The 17633-nt window shown below is 40.9% G+C and overlaps 1 protein-coding gene across 2 annotated transcripts in view; it reads right to left on the minus strand.

The window, feature by feature from the left end:
• The window catches only part of RB1 (RB transcriptional corepressor 1), a 63585-nt gene extending 52097 nt beyond the window's left edge, over positions 1 to 11488 (minus strand). For both annotated transcript variants that reach the window (XM_032212950.1, XM_032212949.1), the window contains exons 1-3: positions 11231 to 11488; positions 6249 to 6351; positions 4433 to 4542 (exon numbers count right to left, since the gene is read on the minus strand). In XM_032212950.1, the coding sequence (XP_032068841.1) occupies positions 4433 to 4542; positions 6249 to 6351; positions 11231 to 11370 (353 nt within the window). In that variant the 5' untranslated portion in view covers positions 11371 to 11488. The remainder of the gene's footprint in view (positions 1 to 4432; positions 4543 to 6248; positions 6352 to 11230) is intronic.
• Positions 11489 to 17633: the final 6145 nt, after the last annotated feature.

Raw genomic sequence — 17633 nt, forward strand, 5'->3', positions numbered from 1 at the left:
AGGCAAGTAAAGTTAAATGTAGAATTGGTAGCAATGAATTTCTTCCAAGAATATCAAAGAATACAATATTTTGGACTTTGATTCATCAGTTTAACAATGATAATTATGGATTCATTTCATAATACAAATTGTACAGTCTTTTTTTTTTTTGCACTTCAATTTTTTTTCCTTTTTCCGGATCAATAAAAAATATCCAATGATAAAATAAAACAAATACACACATAACACAGAAATATCTGAGCCATTAAACTACATCAGAAATTCAACCTCTTGAGCAAGGCATAATCAAAACATTCAAAATGCACTACTGAGCCCAGCTTTGTGCAGTGGGTCATTTCTAAAATTCAAAACTATGGTTCGTGTGCAGAAGCAAAATTATCTGTTTCATCAGTTACTGCTCTAGATGCAATTCTCTGGATTTTTGCTGCTTGGAATAAAGTTCAGCCTGAAACAATACAGAAGTGCTTCAAGAAAGCTGGATTTGTTACAACCCAAGGGCAAGATGTTGCAAGCCCTGCTAGACAGTCTACCTTCCATGGTGGAATTAGAGGAAGTAGATTTTGAAGATTCTGTTGCAATGGATGACGATATGGTAATCCGCAATGAACCTGACCCAGAAGCAATTTTCCAATCAGTATTGACCAAGGTACAACCCAGTGGAAAAGTGCTGGAAGCAGCTGATGAAGCAGAAGAATTAAGTGAGGAATTAAATATTCTGAAAGAAGAGGATGTCAGTCATTTGATAATGCAGTTAAAGTCATTTCCGTGGAAAAATGCCCAGGTATGGTGAATGGTATAACTAGCATTGAGAGTGCTTTCTCCTCTTACCTTCATAAAGAGTAAGAAACAGACTAAAATTGACTTTTTTTCAGAAAGAATGAACAAACCATGACAATACATACTTAAATGTATTGATTTTGTATGAGTGTTGTATGAATTAATTTCCTGTGTTTTCACTATGTGTCTTTCTGTATGACATTCTCTAATAAAAGCTGTATAATAAAATGAGGCGTGTGTACATATCAGTACAGTCGTTCCATATGTTGACCACTTTCCTTCAATCCCTTGGGTGGTCAACTTTCAGAAGTTTTATTGTATATTATACAGTTCTTCAACCAAGATAAATAACAATTAAGAGTAATTTTTGTTAAATCCAACTTTCCCTAAGTTCAACATTCTTCCACCAAGGCAAGTGTAGTAAAATCTTTATAAATGATCCTATTTGCTCATGGGGTGAGGAGGAAGTTGAAACCATCTCAGACATATTACATTATAAATTCTATAGGGACATTAGATTTATTTTCATTTTGCTCCTAATAGAATTCCCTGGGAGACTATATATATTTTAATATATATACCAATTAAGGTTTGTAATTAGTGTCACAACCCCTGGTATGCCCAAATATGGGAGGAAGCAAACTGCTTCCATTCTCTGTCTATCAGCTCGTCACAAGAGACCATCCAGACAGAAACCCAATATTTTTACTGTTGCCCTTGTTACATTTGTGTTGTAGTTGTGCTGATAAATAAATATTTATCAGCACAAATACAACACAATTAAGGTTTAGATCTACATTATCTGGATTATAAGTATAAGTAACTATAAGTATAATCTTTATTGTCATTGTACTTAAATACAACGAAATTGGTTTTAACTTCACTGGTGCAAAATTATAACAGAAACGAAAAAAGAAAAAAAAACTAATGTGTGCATGGAGTGATTGTGGTTGTATTTAAAAGTTTCACAACCCACGGATAGAAACTATATTTAAACCTGTTTGTTCGGCTGGCTATACTTTCATGCCTTCTGCCTGATGGTAGAAGTGCAAAGAGACACTGACCAGGGTGTGAATCATCTCTGAATATCTTCCTTACTCTGCTAAAGCAGCGAGATCTGGCGATGTCATCCAGTGGTGTCAGAAGGCAACCAATGGTTTCTTGTGCCAAATTAATCACTCTCTGTAGTGCCTTCCTGTCCGCAGCTGTTAAACCAGCATACCATACTGTAATACGATATGTGGGGACTCTTTCTATGGTGGACCGATAGAAAGAGGTCATCAGCCGTTGTTCCACCTGATTTATATAGATGTATTAATATAGTAATAGAATAATAAATATTATTTTGTGGATTATTTTGTTAGTTGCCATATTATCTATTTTCTTTGCTTTGCTTTTGTACTTTTAAATGTTGCTATTGATTGAATATTACCAATCAACAGAACAATTTTATTATATCAGTCAGTAATGTCTAGCCATAGGGACGTGGTGGCTCAGAGGCTAAGATGCTGAGCTTGAGCAGTTTGAAAGCATGTAAAAATGCAAGTAGAAAAATAGGGACCACCTTTGGCGGGAAGGTAACAGCGTTCCGTGCACCTTCAGCATTTAGTCATGACCACGGTGACATCTTTGGACAGCGCCGGCTCTTCGGCTTTGAAATGGAGATGAGCAGCACCCCCTAGAGTCGGGAACAACTAGCACATATGTGCAAGGGAAACCTTTACCTTTAATGTCTAGCCAAAAAAAGTTAAGTACTTTGCTAGTAGTTGAATTGTGATGATCAAAAAATCCCAGAGCAATAGGCTGAACTTTGAAGTTGAAAAAAATCATCCCATTAGATCAAAAGAAGCAATGGCAGTCAGCTGCTGCACTGATGTAACAGATATGAAGAGGAACTGATTTTGTAGAGTACAGTTGATGAATACAAAGAACTGGAAGTACAGAATTATAAATAAAATTGCTAAAACATGTATCAGAAAGTATGAAACAGTTATTGAAGTTGTGGATATACATGATGCTACAAATCTATAGTGGTGACATCCACAATTTATGATTCAGAGTATAAAGAAAATAAAAGCAGTTTCCTCAAATATCAAATAATCTGTCTTAATATTTTTTCATCCAGAATCATATTTTTTCTCTTTTTTCTTTCACTTCTTTTCTTTGCTTCTGTGCTCATGTTTTTACACATCCATTCTTGGTGGTCCTCCAGAATGGCTTGTCCCATGTTTAGAACTTCAAGCCACCTTTGTATCCAGCTCTGATTCTGTCAGAATTTCATCTGTTATATTTTTACATTTATATTCTGTAGAGATTTATCCAAATGAATAAACATCCTGAAATGCTGGCATTCAAAACAAATCTACCAAAATCTAATTCTTCTCCCCACTTACTGTACATCTATCCTATCAGATCCACAGGAGAGTATGCTGCGTGTCCTGTCAACCAGGGAGTTCCACTGGGCAGTACCTAGAAGAAAAGCCTTTTTCTGTGATCCCATCCTATGGAACATCTCCCTGCCCCCAACGCAGAAGAGACTGGCCCCAACCCTGTTGGCCTTTGAGGCCTTTAAAACATTTTTTTTCAATCACATGGCTTTATGACAGGGGTCCCCAATCGCCAGTTCATGGCCCAGTGTTGGGCCACAGTCTATTGGAAATTTGGTTGTGTAAGCAGCAGGCAAGCATGCAAAGTTGGATTTGCACAAGCAGTGTGTGCGTGCGCAAAACCATCCCCTCTCCCCTCCTCCCAGGTCCTCAAAGCCAGAATGGTTGGGACTGCTGCTTTATGACAGTTAGGGTATATTTATGTATATTTGCTACATTTTTACTCATTTTTACTTGTTTTTGTTTTAATTTTAATTGGGTGTTTTACTGTTTTTTATGTACATATTTTGATTGCTTTATGAGGTACGCTACCCACGTTCACTATAAGATGAGTGGCTATATAAATATGATTAACTAAATAAAATAATTACCCAACAGAATGAATAAAAAATGAAAGTAAGGAAATGAAAAGAACTACAGTATGTAAGTGTGCCTTACATAATTCTGTATTACTGAGCAGAATTACTGAAATGGGTGAATGAATAGATTGAAAAGAAGGGAACAACTAAGAAAGTTCTGGTTGGATGGTATTGATAAGATGCTTAAAAGTGATGACTATATTATGGTGATTTATGAGGTCATGTATGAATGAGCAAGCCAATGAGCAGTAGCAAGTATCAAAAGACAGAAAGATATTAAGATGTGTAGTAGTATTAGTTTTTCCTTTTCCTTTATCTCACGCTTTTAATTTCTTTGGCTAACTAGATTTTACCCATTTTTTGGACTCTGCATGCCTTTGTTTATCCTAGAGGGAAACAATGTGAGGGATATGTATAAATGAATAGTTTCTTCAAGAGGCTCAAATAGCAGTGGGAGAGAGGCTAAACAAGATGGTAGAACACTTGAATGTCTTAATCCGGTTTCCCTCAAAATTAGCAATCCTACTATTTTAACATGCAATTTATTAATTACTGATTATGAACACTCATATAGATCATTTAAGGCAATATAAAAGATGCTTCTCTTCATGACTCTAAATATTTCTTTAATGTCAAACAGACATAACTATAATTGCATAACTTTAAAGATCTATGTGGACACAAACATACCTAATTTTTAAACATTTCAGAAGTTCTGTAAAAGTGAATGTCATCTCATCCAGGTCAACTGCAGCCATAAAAATACAGATGCCCCACAATTCTTTTTTTAGCTGGCTCTCCTAGGAAAAAAGGTTAGCTCAGTTGTATTATTTAGAGCTGTAATAAAATGAACAATATCAAATCAAAATTTATGTTCAATATAATTGTTTTATATAGAACTTTTGCAGTTATATTTATATAGTTCATCATCAAATATTCTATTATCAAAGTAAGTGGACCAACATCTATCAGTTTATAAAAGGTAATTGCTGTTGCTGTATGTATGGGGAACTCAAAAGAATTTTTAAGCTATTTTTATTTCAAACATAAGAATAACTCAGCAATACTTAAGAATGTGCTTTTTAGGATCAATCAAATATTGAAGGTTATTGCACCAAAAGAAAAGGGAGATAATAGGAAAAAATGGATGACACTCAGCCCACGGTGAGTTAAGTGATGCCATATCCTCCCTCTCGCAGTGCCTGGAGGCTATTAGGGACTGGATGGGGAGCAATGGATTGAAACTAAACGCTAGCAAGACTGAATAGCTCTGGGTTTGGGGTTCTTTGGCCCAAGGAAATTCGCCACCATTGGCCTTGGATGGCCCTGTGCATAATCTAGGGGTTCTCCTGGACTCTTGACTCCTGCTCAAAGAGCAGGTGACAGTTGTGGGCAGGATGGACTTTGCTCAACTGCGGGTTGTGCACCAGTTACACCCTTTCTTAGACCAACAATACCTACTTGCTGTCACTCATGCCCCAGTCACTTCCTGTCTTGACTATTGCAAAATGCTCTACCTGGGGCTGCCCTTGAAGAGCATCCAGAAGCTCCAGTTGGTGAAAAATGCAGCACCACACATGGTTTTGTGCAGACCTTGGTGTGCACATGTATCATCTCTCCTGCAGGAGCTGCACTGATTGCCGATTTGCTTCCAGGTACAATTCAAGGTGCTGGTTGTCATCTTTAAAGCCCTTCATGGCTTGGGACCAGGTTGTCTGAGGGACCGTCTCTTGCCGGTCACATCTACCTGATGCACCAGAGCGAGAAATCAAACAATGTTGCGGGTCCCATCCCCGAGGGAGATACACCTGGTGGGACCCAGAAGAATGGCTTTCTCTGTGGTGGCTCTGTCTCTCTGGAGCATCATTCCCCCAGAGATTAGAATGGCCCCCACTCTAACACTCTTCTGGAAAGCACTTAAGACCTGGTTCTGCCAGCAGGCCTGGGGAACGCAGAGTGAGATGGAGCCCATTAAATGGCTCGTATGTGTTGTCGCCAGGGCAGGGGGTTATTTTATTATATATGATTCTCTCTTTGATTGGTTTTATATGATGTTTTTATATTTTTGTAAGCTACCTCGAGTCTCCACGTGTGAATAGGCGGCAATATAAATCTCCTAAATAAATAAATACAGGTCTACCTATAGATGGGCCTTCTGTTTACATAAGGAAGGATTCAAAGTTATCAAAGTTGCTGGCCATAAATAGCAACAAGCAATTCTGAAATATTAGCACTTTGCAATCATTTTAGTATGGAGAGCAAGAAACTAAACACTACTTGCACTACAAAACAAAACTGTCTAGATTTTATCAGATGTGAATTAATATTATTTTAAAATCAACTTCAGTTCATGAGAAAAGTGAAATAGTACTAAAAATATAAACAAAAACTAAATAGGGGGGGATGGGTGTACATGTATTTGTATTATTGTCCAAAATGTATTATGGTTATTACACTGTGATTTTAGTTAATAAAATTACATACTTAATAAGCAAGATATACTCACTACATCCATTTTTTCATAGGTCTTCCAAGCAGTTATTCTCACATTGTCTGTTATGCGTAAAGCATCACATAAGGAAACAAAGTCTGTTTCAGCAAACAAAAGCCTAGCAAAGAGAAATATGTTACTTACAAAACTGAATATTTTAGATACTTGACAGATTGTATAATTTTGTGGAATGTGTACTACACTATTTATTTCAGCATATAAGGTACTGACTTTTCACTTCCAATACTTTTTTATTTATCAAAAAACTTCATTTTGGTAAAGGCAGTCTGCCTTCACCATTGGGGTGGACAGTGTTTTTTTGCGCAAGAAGGAACAGGCGGGAGGGGTGATCGCATTGCTGGCCTGCCGCTGTTTTTGCGGCAGGCTCTTTTTGCATGGGAGGGAAAGGCGGGAGGTGGAAGCACTTTGCTTCACCTGCCGCTGTTTTTGCGGTGAGCCCTCTTTTTGCCCCACAAGCTGTACCAGGAGGTGGTACAGTGGTAATGGCGGGGACCGGTTGCGCATGCGCTTAAATAGTTGGGGGCGGGATTATTTTGGGGGAAGGACTTATTATGGCGCATGCTTTGAAAAGCCCGATTGGGCTTATTAGCAGGGCATGTTTTATTTTCGGGGAAACACAGTACGTACGTACGTACATACATACATACATACATACATACATACATACATACATACATACATAATCTTATTTAATCAAGCCCTTAGATTCTCAGGCTATGGGTTATAGTGGATAAAGGGCCTCTTTTAGAATGTTTGGTTTATTAGTCTGCCATTCTTTCCCCCCCCCCCCATTTTTGTTTTTAAACTATACAATTTACTGTTAGTCATGGACAGTCTATAATATATACATATGTATATGCATAAAAATAAGACTGGAAAAAAATGAACTTCCAGGAGCTACCTTATCAGTTAAGGGGGTGGGAGGGAAGGGAAAAAAGAGATGGGGTTTTCAAGACTACTTACTCCCATAAATTAGTGTTTGGGCTTGAGAAATGTGCACTAGAAGAAAGATCAAACTATTTTTTTAACTTGTGCTCTATTTTTCTAACTTCAGCTACATATGTTCATATACAGGTAGTCCTCAATGTATGACCACAATTGAGCCCAGAATTTATGTTGCTAAGTGAGAAATTTGTTAAGTGAGTTTTGTCCCATTTTATGACTTTTCTTGTCACATTTAAGTGAATCACTATAGTTGTTAAATTAATAACACAGTTGTTAATTGAATCTGACGTTCCCATTGACTTTGCTTGTCAGGTCACTAAAGATGGTCACATGACCACAGGACACCGCAACTGTCATAAATATGAATCAGTTGTCAAGCATCCAATGTAAATCATGTGGCCATCAGCATTCCCCAACAGTCTTAAGCAGTGGTGGGTTTCAAAAATTTTTAGAACCTATTCTGTAGGTGGGTCCTGTTTTGTGGGAGTGGTTCAGCTGTCATGTGACCGGCTGGGCATGGCCAACTTGGAAAATGTGGTGAAACTCACTTAACGATGCTCTTGTTAAGCAACCAAAATTTTGGGCTCAATTGTGGTTATGTTCTCTTTCTTTCTTTCTTTCTTTCTTTCTTTCCTTTCTTTTTCTTTCTTTCTTTCGTTCTTTCATCTCTCTTTCCCACTTTCTTTCTTTCTTTTCTTTTTTCTCTTTCTTTCTTCCTTTCTTTCTCTTTCTCTCTCTTTTTCTTTCTGTCTCTCTCCGTTTCTCTCTGTGTGTCTCTGTCGGTCTCTCTCTGTGTGGCTTTGTCTCTCTCTCCCTCCCTCTGTCTGTCTCTCTCTGTCATTGTCTGTGTCTGTCTGTCTGTCTGTCTCCTCCCTCCCCCCATCTGTCACCCTGTGTGTGTGTGTCTCTCTCTCTGTGTGTTTGTGTGTCTCTCTCTGTCTGTCTCACTCCCTCTGTGTGTGTGTCTGTCTCTCTCCCCTCCCTTCCTCTCTGTCACTCCTGTGTGTATGTGTGTGTCTGTCTGTCTCCCTCCCCGTCTGTCTCACTGTGTCTGTCTATCTCTCTTTGATTTCCTCCCCCCCTCTCTCTCTGTGCCTCTGTCTGTCTGTCTTTCTGTCTGTCTGTCTCTCTCTCTCTCTCTCTCACACATAGACACACACATACTGTGGTCACCTCGTTGAGTGTTCCAATCACATTTGAAACACTCAACAACTGGCCTGCATTTATGGTTTTTTGCAGCATTCTGCAGTCATAGGACCATAATATATGGTTAAAAATACCTGGTCAGAGAGAAGAGGGCAGCATGCGCCCATGGGCTTGTGCAACAGCCGAATCCTCGCCTCCTGTTCCTTCTTCGACTGCTGCACAAGCCCACATGGCGTGCGCTGCCCTCTTCTCTCTGACAGCTGCCTTGTTTCCAATGGAGGAGGTGGAGAATGTGTTTTCCTCCCTCTGCAATGGATTTTCCACCCCCTATTGGTAACGAGGCAGCTGTTGGCGGGGCAAGCCTGGTGTGGACAGGCAGGGCAAGCAAGCAGCGACTGGGTGGGCGGGGGGAGCGAGCAAGGGGGCAGGCAATGGGAAGCAGCATTCCAGTACGCAGCCTCTGGAAGAACGGGTACTGGAAGACACGCTAAATTTGACGAACGAATATGTCCATACCGGGGCGTACCCCCTGAAGCCCACCCCTGGTCATAAGTGTGAAAAATGGTCATGTCACTTTTTTCAGTGCCATTGTAACTTTGAACAGTCATTAAGTGAACTGTTGTAAGTTGAGGTGTAACGGCAACTTTGTGACACGTTTTGACAAAAAGGTGGGTTACAAGTATTGGTGATTAAATCATATAATTCTTAAAGATATTTCAGGCAAAATGAAACACAATTACACTTTAGTTTCTATTAGCAGCCTATGCTACTAAAGTTAACTGGTATGTTGCATCGGAAACATTCTTTTTTGCCACTAACAATCAAAATAGGGAAATATTTGGCAGTTTCTTAATGTATTACTCCAGAATGTAGAGTCTTCCAAATAAGCTGTAATTTTGTTTGTATTCCACCTTTATTATTTTTACAAGTAATTAAAGGCAGTGAACATATCTACCTCACCTTTCTTCCCCATTTCCCCATCTGAGGCAAGTTAAGCTGAGGGAAAATGACTGGCCCATGGTCACCCAGCTGGCTTTCATGACTAAGGTGGAAGTTAATCTCACAGTCTCTAGCCTAGTGCCCTTAACCACTAGATCAAACTGCCTCTCTTCCAAGGCTTTTGGGAGAATATTTTGATGCCGTAGAGTAGACAGTTCTTACAACATCAGAAAAAAATCAGGCTGAAACCAGACTAGTTATTTAACCAAAAAGAACAGGTGGAAAATATTCCTCCCAACCTTCACAATGATTATAGTAAGTCTGTTACATCCTGCAGGATGGGAGAAAAAAAGGCACAATTTAAAATTTAACTTCACTGTAAATGGCACTTGATACATAGCACTGACATTTTCATGTTTCTTTAGCATTTCTACAACAAATCTCTTTTCTATAAAGAAGAGTTGTGCGCCCTCCTGTTGTGCCTGCTCCCAATCTAGTCCAGTCTTGTTGAACAAAGCCCAACATCAAGTCATGACAAAAAAGGAGCCAATATTTAGCCAAACTTAGGTTCAAACTTTCACAACAAATTATACTATTCTAAAAATGCAGCTATGGCTCATCTGAATTTTACTAATCCAATACCAAATACTATCTCCTGGAAAGAGAGGGCTCATCTCCCACCAGCCGTGCCCTCAGTTTTCTTTTAATATGACTGCAAACACTGCTGCTGAAAAGCTGGATAGATTTGAAAATCACATAAAGTGTTCTTAAAAGATCACCTAAAGTGATCTTTTAATATTTTCCATAATATCTAAACAAGTACTTTCTTCTTTCCAGTTGTTACTTCTATATTATTCTCATCCGGTTTTCTATTCCTTCTTCTGTTTAACCCCTTCCTAGGATATCTCCATCCTGGCTTTTCTTTTACTATTACTGCTTTAGGGAAGGAGTAGTCATATATCTGTGAAGAATGTATGGTTTTTACAGTATAGCAGTTAGAGAAAAGGATTTTACAGGAAACTAATTTTAATCAGTAATTATTATTTTGAGTTTGTCTTTCCTTTGCAATATAATTTCTTGCATGCATATATATATATATATATATATATATATGTATATGTATATGTATATGTATATGTATATGTATATGTATATGTATATGTATGTATATACATACACACACACACACACACACACACACAATTGTCGTTTGCAGGTATTTATTGTGGAGAGAGAAATCTCAAGAACTTGGCAATGTTTATAATTTTTTTTCTGTTTCTTTTGCAAGGTCATCTATCTCCCAGGTAAAATTCAGATTATGATGAGCCTAACGGCCAAAAAGGGAAGCTGCACAGGCAACAAGAGAGAGAAACATGATGTTCTCAATTCTATGCTTAGCAGCCATTACATCTGATCAATAAGGCAAAAGCTGAGAATGACACCTGTAATTCCTCTACATTTAATTCCTGTTAAATATCACTGATCTCAAAACTCAGCACTATCAGGGTGGGCGTTTATTTACATGTATGTTTGGTCTCCTGAGCATCTTTTCCAAGCCATCAAGCTGTTTCACTCCTCTTGGGACCTCGTTTGCCATCCATTCGATTTCCAAGAGGAAATAAGGGCGACAGCTTTTAAAACGGGGAAAGGCTCGATTGCTAATTTTATTTTATTTAGATTACTTTATTTTCGATGTAACAAACAAGCTCGGGGGAGGCAAATGCAGCCATGAGTCCCAGAAATATAATTCCCTTAATTCAAGGAGGAATCAAGAGGTAGATGCCGCGAACTTCCTTCCTTGCACCGAAAAAAAGATGGCAACCTACGAGCCACTTAAAAGGAGCTGCACTGACGGATCTCTCTCCTCTCCCCTGACCCAGCTCTTGCTGCCCTACGCCTCACTCCAACCCCACCCTCCGCCCGCAGGCGACAGTTACCGAACTGACCTGTCAGGAGCCGGAGGGGCGGCGGCGGGCGTTTCAGATTCCCCCGCGGACTCGGAGCTGTCGTCCGTCTGGCTTGTGGGGACAGTTCCCATTTTCCGGGGGGGGCTGGTCGGCGCCATGTTCGACGTCTCCAGCCACATAGAGGTTGCCCCGGGAGCCTAGACGCCGCTGCAGAAAAGCCCGGCCGCTACCGTAGCCGCCTTCCTCAAAGCATCCCCGCCCGTCTCCGAAACCGCGGGAAAATGCTTCACGCCCCTCCCCTAGACGTCACTTCTGGTGAAGCATTCCGGCGAAGCCTGCCATAGAGATACATCGATGGACGCGCTCGCACTCAGCCGAGGCTTCCTGGGCTCGGAGCTGGTTTTCGCGATCTTGACGGTGTGATCCTATATGATCATGATTTATCATGTATAGCTTTTATGTACACTGAGAGGATATGCACCGAAGACAAATTCCTTGTGTGTCCAGTCACACTTGGCCAATAAAGAATATTTTACTCTATTTCAGCCTTGCACCCACCAACCTTGTTCCAAACTGGTCACATTTTCTCGGAGTAACGAGTGGATCCGAGCTTTAATTCTCAGCGTTTCTATCTCTGCAACATTTTCGGAACAGGGAAGGAGGGAAGCAGTGAATCAAACCCGTTCTTGCGTAGTCTCTCTTAAGAGGCCCGGCACAAAGAAAGGAGGAAGGCGACCACCCGGGAAGAATAGGTGGATGTCAAAAGTTGCTTTAACGGCAGGAGTGTTTGCTGCTACCCTTTTCTAGCCCTTCTGCTGAAGTCCCGGAGGCTCCCTAATAGGAGCCAATAACCACTGACATGGTTTAGTGCAGGGGTAGTCAACCTTTTTATACCTACCCCCCACTTTTGTATCTCTGTTAGTAGTAAAATTTTCTTTTTTTTTTTTGTCTTTTTTTCCACAAGTCTTTTTTATTTCCATTTCATTCTATACAATCACATGTTTACTGTGCATAACCGAGGCATATAACATTGGGTAATAAACACAGCCCTCACTTTTATAGAAAATGCCCCCTACAATACAAACCCAATATACCGCCTTAGCCCACCATACACCCTCTTTCAACCCCCTCCAACTTTCATTCTTCCTTCTCTCATACCCCTCTACACCTACTTCCCCACCCCCTCTATCTAACCCTAACCCTATCACTCCCTCTCTTCCATTCCCTCCCTTCCTTCTCCTCCTCTCTCTCACCCTCTCCACCCTCCTTCTTCTTTCACTCAGCTCCTCCCTTCGGTATACTTCTATTACCTTCCAATATATTCAGTTTGTTCTGTTCTGACACTAGCATTAAAAAGCCACAGTATACAAGTGCAATCATGCTTTAAAATTTAACACATATTATATTTCCCCCCTCCCCCTCTCCCCCTAGATCCCCACCTCCCTTCCCTCCCCCCCGACTTCCCAGAGCCCATACATGGTATAACTTTTTGACAATCACAGTCTAAAATATCTCTACATTGAACTCAGCTTCTTGCTGTTACCCAGTAGTAGTAAAATTTTCTAACTGCCCACCGGTTCCACAGTCATGGTGCTTTATAAAGTAGGGAAGTAATTTTACTTTATAAAATTTATAAAGCAGTTACAGCAAACCCTTACCGCCCACCATGAAAACTGGAACGCCCACTAGTGGGCGGTAGGGACCAGGTTGACTACCACTGGTTTAGTGACTGCTTTTATACTGAACAGTAGATGTGCCAACAATTATTGCTGTCGACCCTTTTTGCTGGGCGGAAGCTGATGTCCTTGTGCGCTCCATGCAAGACTTGTTGTGACTTATCGCTTTGCCTCACCAAGTCAACAAGGTTGGTTCTATGGAAGTCATAATCCACCCATCATCAGCTAACTACTTTTATCAAAATTTCACATGATCACAAATCAAAGTGAATAAATGTTCACACAGAAGTAATCCGAATTTAAAACTTAGTTCAAATAGAAAATTACAATAATTTAAAGGGTTACACAATGTGTTACCACAGAATTTTTATATTTGTAACCCACTTTTATTACTTTTACAAATAATTCAAGAAGGCAAACCTATCCAACACACCTTTTTCTTCCTGTTTTCCCAAAATAACCATGTGAGGTGTGTTGGGCTGAGTAACTGGCCCAGTCACTTATAGCCAAAGCAAAACTTAAAATCCATGAGTTTGGATGGAGGGTTATTTAAATCTGACATAGTTTCTCAAGCCTATTTTTCAAACCAAGATATTTTCATTATATAATCTACAAATTCCAAAGATCACTAGGTCTCTGCAGATGAGGCTATTGAAACTACAGCTCATATCTTACACTATATTTCTATGAGGCTCATAAAACTTGTCTAATAAATTACCTGACAAACTTGATCTTTTTATGTGCAATCAGATTAGATCAGTGATTTAGTTATGAGATTAGTGGTTTAGTTTCCTTGAACATAACCAAAATCCATTATACAGCCTGTAAAATACCTTGAATAACACCACCAATTCCAACCTTCTTATCCTGTTTTGTGTTTTTATTCTTAACTATTTCTATCTGGACCATAATAAACTACATTTGGATTTTATTCCCCTTTTTTCAGTTCTTCTAAAGTAGGATATAAAGTGAGATTTGGACATTAAGAGTGAACATACGGGGTCAGGCTGGATAGCCTCTCGGGGCCCTTTCATCTTGCTATTATAAAGTAAAAGACGGAGTTTGAAGCTTGCAAAAGAACAGGAAGTGTGAATGCCTAGCTGCAGAGTTCAGTTAAAGTTCTTACAAAGCCCCGTAGCCATTATTTCATTTTCATTTCATTTCATTTATTGAATTTCTAGGCCGCCCAATCCCGAAGGACTCTGGGCGGCTTACAGAAATGAAAAATTATTAAAAAGAATTAAAACAATGAGACACAACAAAGTTAAGAAAAAGCACAACATACACCCAATCCGAGAGGGGCCAGACCTCAATCAAGAGGTCAATGGCCCCAGGCCTGCTGGCAAAGCCAGGTTTTAATAGCTTTGCAGAAGGCCATGAGAGTAGGGAGGGCCTGGATCTCTGGGGGCAGCTCATTCCATAGGGCCGGAGCAGCAACAGAGAAGGCCCTACTCCTAGGTGTCGCCAGCCGGCATTGTCCCGCTGAAGGCACCCGGAGCAGTTCCATCCTGTGCGATCTTATTGGTCTAAGGGAGGTATGTGGCAGAAGACGGTCTCACAGGTATCCAGGTCCTAGGCCATGTAGGGCTTTAAAGGTGATAACCAGATAACCATTATGAGACTAGAGCGCCATACCTGCAGCCCAGACTAAAGGGGAAGCAAGACATTATCTGCTTATAAGGCTTCTTTTCTCAAGGTAACCAATCAGAAATGGGTTAAGTATTTCCGTGTTGTGCTGCTTTTGACAAAGTATAAGAATGCGTGCTCCCGTTATAAGAGTTGTTCAGAAGTTACATGCTTGCTTTGACTAGCTTTTCTGAACCTGGCTGCCAAATAAACTTCTTGATCCTGAAACGTCTAAGTCCTGTTATTTTCTGCAACATTTATGGCAACCGCGGCAGGACTTTTCAATGGCTGATTTATATAATTGGGGAAAAAATCAAATTCCTGCTTATAGAGAAAATCCAGATGAAATGCATGTTCTTTTTGCATCCATTTTTTATCACCATGGCGGTAAAGATAAGGCCCCAGATGCTACCACAGAAGAGTCATCTGGACCAACAACCTCTGGAAGAGGATCCTCAACCTAAGGTGACGAAGTGTCCTACCAATGGGGAGGGCCTTGGAGGAGAAAAATGCTGAAGATGACTCAATGGTGAATGCACCCATCCGCCCCTTCGTCTTCCAAGTCAACTTCCAAGTACCTGAGACAGGGATGGAAGGGGAAGGTAAAGCAGTTGTGGACACCAGTTGCACTCGATGCTTAATCAGCATGTCAATTGTCAAGCAACTAGGCATACGCACAAGACCTCTAGCCTGTCCCATTTGGGTTGAACAGGTAGATGGAACGCTAATTGGAGGGGCACCAGCCACGCTAATAACTGAACTGGTGAAGTTACAAGTGGGCCGCCACTAAGAGTTTCTCAGATTCATTGTGGGTCCAGAGATACCGGAATCAATTATCTTGGGGCTTGCATGGCTTGACAAGTGGAAGCCTACAATAAAGTGGGAAGACAGTAGTAGGAAATTGATGATTGCGTTTGGGCTGCTATCACCGGTGGAGGAAAAGGGCCAGCCAGGGATGATTGAACCCAAGAGCCCAGAACCTACAGCACCTGCAGCAGAGACAAAACCCAGGGGTCCAAGACGTACCAAAAAACTTGTTGGGGGATGTTTTCTCAAGAATACCGCAGGACGACAGTAAGAGAGAAGTTGTTCACCCCATCATTTCTTCCTCCCACCAAAAGACAGCCCAAGTCACTAACCGAAGCCAGGATAAGCTGAGGACAGCTATGAAATTGGTGCTCCCAACAGACCAGTGGCTCAACAATAACCAGGAAATCCTAACGATGGAAAATGGATTAGCCTGGAAGGGGTCCAAACTGTACATCCCCGCAGGGTTGAGGCTGGATGTTCTACAGCAAAGCCATGAGGCGGAACTAGGAGGCCACTTTGGATTCCTAAAAATGCTCCACCTTGCCAGGCATCAATTTTGGTGGCCAAGGATGAAATTGGAGGTAGAAGATTACATAAAAAAGCTGTGCTACTTGCACAATGATGAAACCACTGCCGGAGAAGTCCCCTGGACTGCTACAACAAGTGGCCAGTCCTAACCGACCATGGGAAGAGGTAGCAATGGACTTTGTTGGCTAACTCCCAGACAGCAGTGGGAATAGAGTAATCTGGACAGTTATTGATTTGGTTTCCAAGCAGGCACACTTCATTGCTTGCTCAGGATTGCCATCTGCAAAGAAATTAGCGAAAATGTTCATGAAACACATTTATCGCCTGCACGGAGTGCCCAAGAGGATCATTTCAGACCGCCAATTCCAGTTCACAGCCAAGTTCTAGAGAGAGGTTCTGAGGTCCATTGGGCCCACACAAGAACTGAGCTCAGAGATTCATCCCAGCATGAACTGTGCAGCAGATAGGGCCAATGCAGTGGTGAAACAATACATCCGGTGTTATGCGGACTATCAGCTAGAAAACTGATCGGACTTGCTACCCTTCGCCGAAGTGGCGTACAACAATGCAGTCCCCAGCAGCACTGGATTTACTCCTTTCCAGATTACCAGTGGCATGGAATTTGTTCCCATGCCTGAGGTGCTTAGAGAACCTCCCTCCTCCATGTATCTGAATGAATGGATGGACACGCTAAAGAAAGGATGGGAAAATATGAAGAAGGCTTTAGCAGATGCGACTGAAGCCTACAAGCAAGCTGATAAACACCGCTTGCTCCAAAACCCCTTCAGTGTGAGGAACAAAGTTTTTGTATCTACCAAATACATAAGATTAAGAATGCCTAGCAAGGAATTTGGTCCAAAATTTATAGGTCCATTCCCAATAGTGAAGATAGTTAACCCAGTTACAGTTCGACTCAGTCTACCCAGAAGTCTAGGAAAAATTGGCCCAGAATTTCATTGTAGCTTGTTGAAACCAGTAATTGGGTCTAGCATAAGAGCATCCACCCAAGCTTTCTTTCCTCCTGTAGTGATAGAAGGGGAAACACAATCTGAAATGGAAAAAATTGTAGACTCCAGACTGAATAGCAGTTAGATAGCAGTTAGACTTATATACTGCTTCATAGGGCTTTCAACCCTCTCTAAGCGGTTTACAGAGTCAGCAAATTGCCCCCAACAACAATCCGGGTCCTCACAGGGAATAGGGGTCGCTTACAGTACTTAGTGCATTGGAAGGGTTACCTTTGTCTGAAGCTACTTAGGTGAAAAGCTGTAACCTAAAAGTGGAGGTTAGTAAAACAATTCCATGAGAAGTTTCCCGAAAAGCCAAAGGTCCCCCTGGGGGGGTGGAGAGGTGGTTAATTTTGTTATGTTAACTTTTATGTTATTCTCTTTTCAGGAAACGTTTTTCTTCTGAGGAGAGGCCACCTGTCAGTCCTGCAGTTATATTCCTTTTGGGATTTTTGGCCTGCCACACACACTATTATTTCATTATGCTGTTTCATTATTGTAGTAGTTGGGAGGGGGGAATAGAAAGGAGTAGAATTGTAGAATGTGTTGTTGTTATTCTTTTCTAGAAGCCAAGGTCATCTTTTGTCTCCACACCTCTGCATCTGACGGGAACTAGATGGGTGGAAATGCCAGCATGGCTGAAGAAGATTGGACCCTGTGATGGATTTATGGATGTGGGGATAAGATCATGAACTTTCAACTGGGTGGAATCCCTGGAAGATTTTAAATTGGGATTTACACAGATGTGCCAACATGTCTGTCTTATTAAATTGGAATTTTAAGGATAGCTGTGTC

Source organism: Thamnophis elegans, chromosome 3 (assembly GCF_009769535.1).
Source record: "Thamnophis elegans isolate rThaEle1 chromosome 3, rThaEle1.pri, whole genome shotgun sequence".
In the NCBI taxonomy this organism is placed as follows: domain Eukaryota; kingdom Metazoa; phylum Chordata; class Lepidosauria; order Squamata; family Colubridae; genus Thamnophis; species Thamnophis elegans.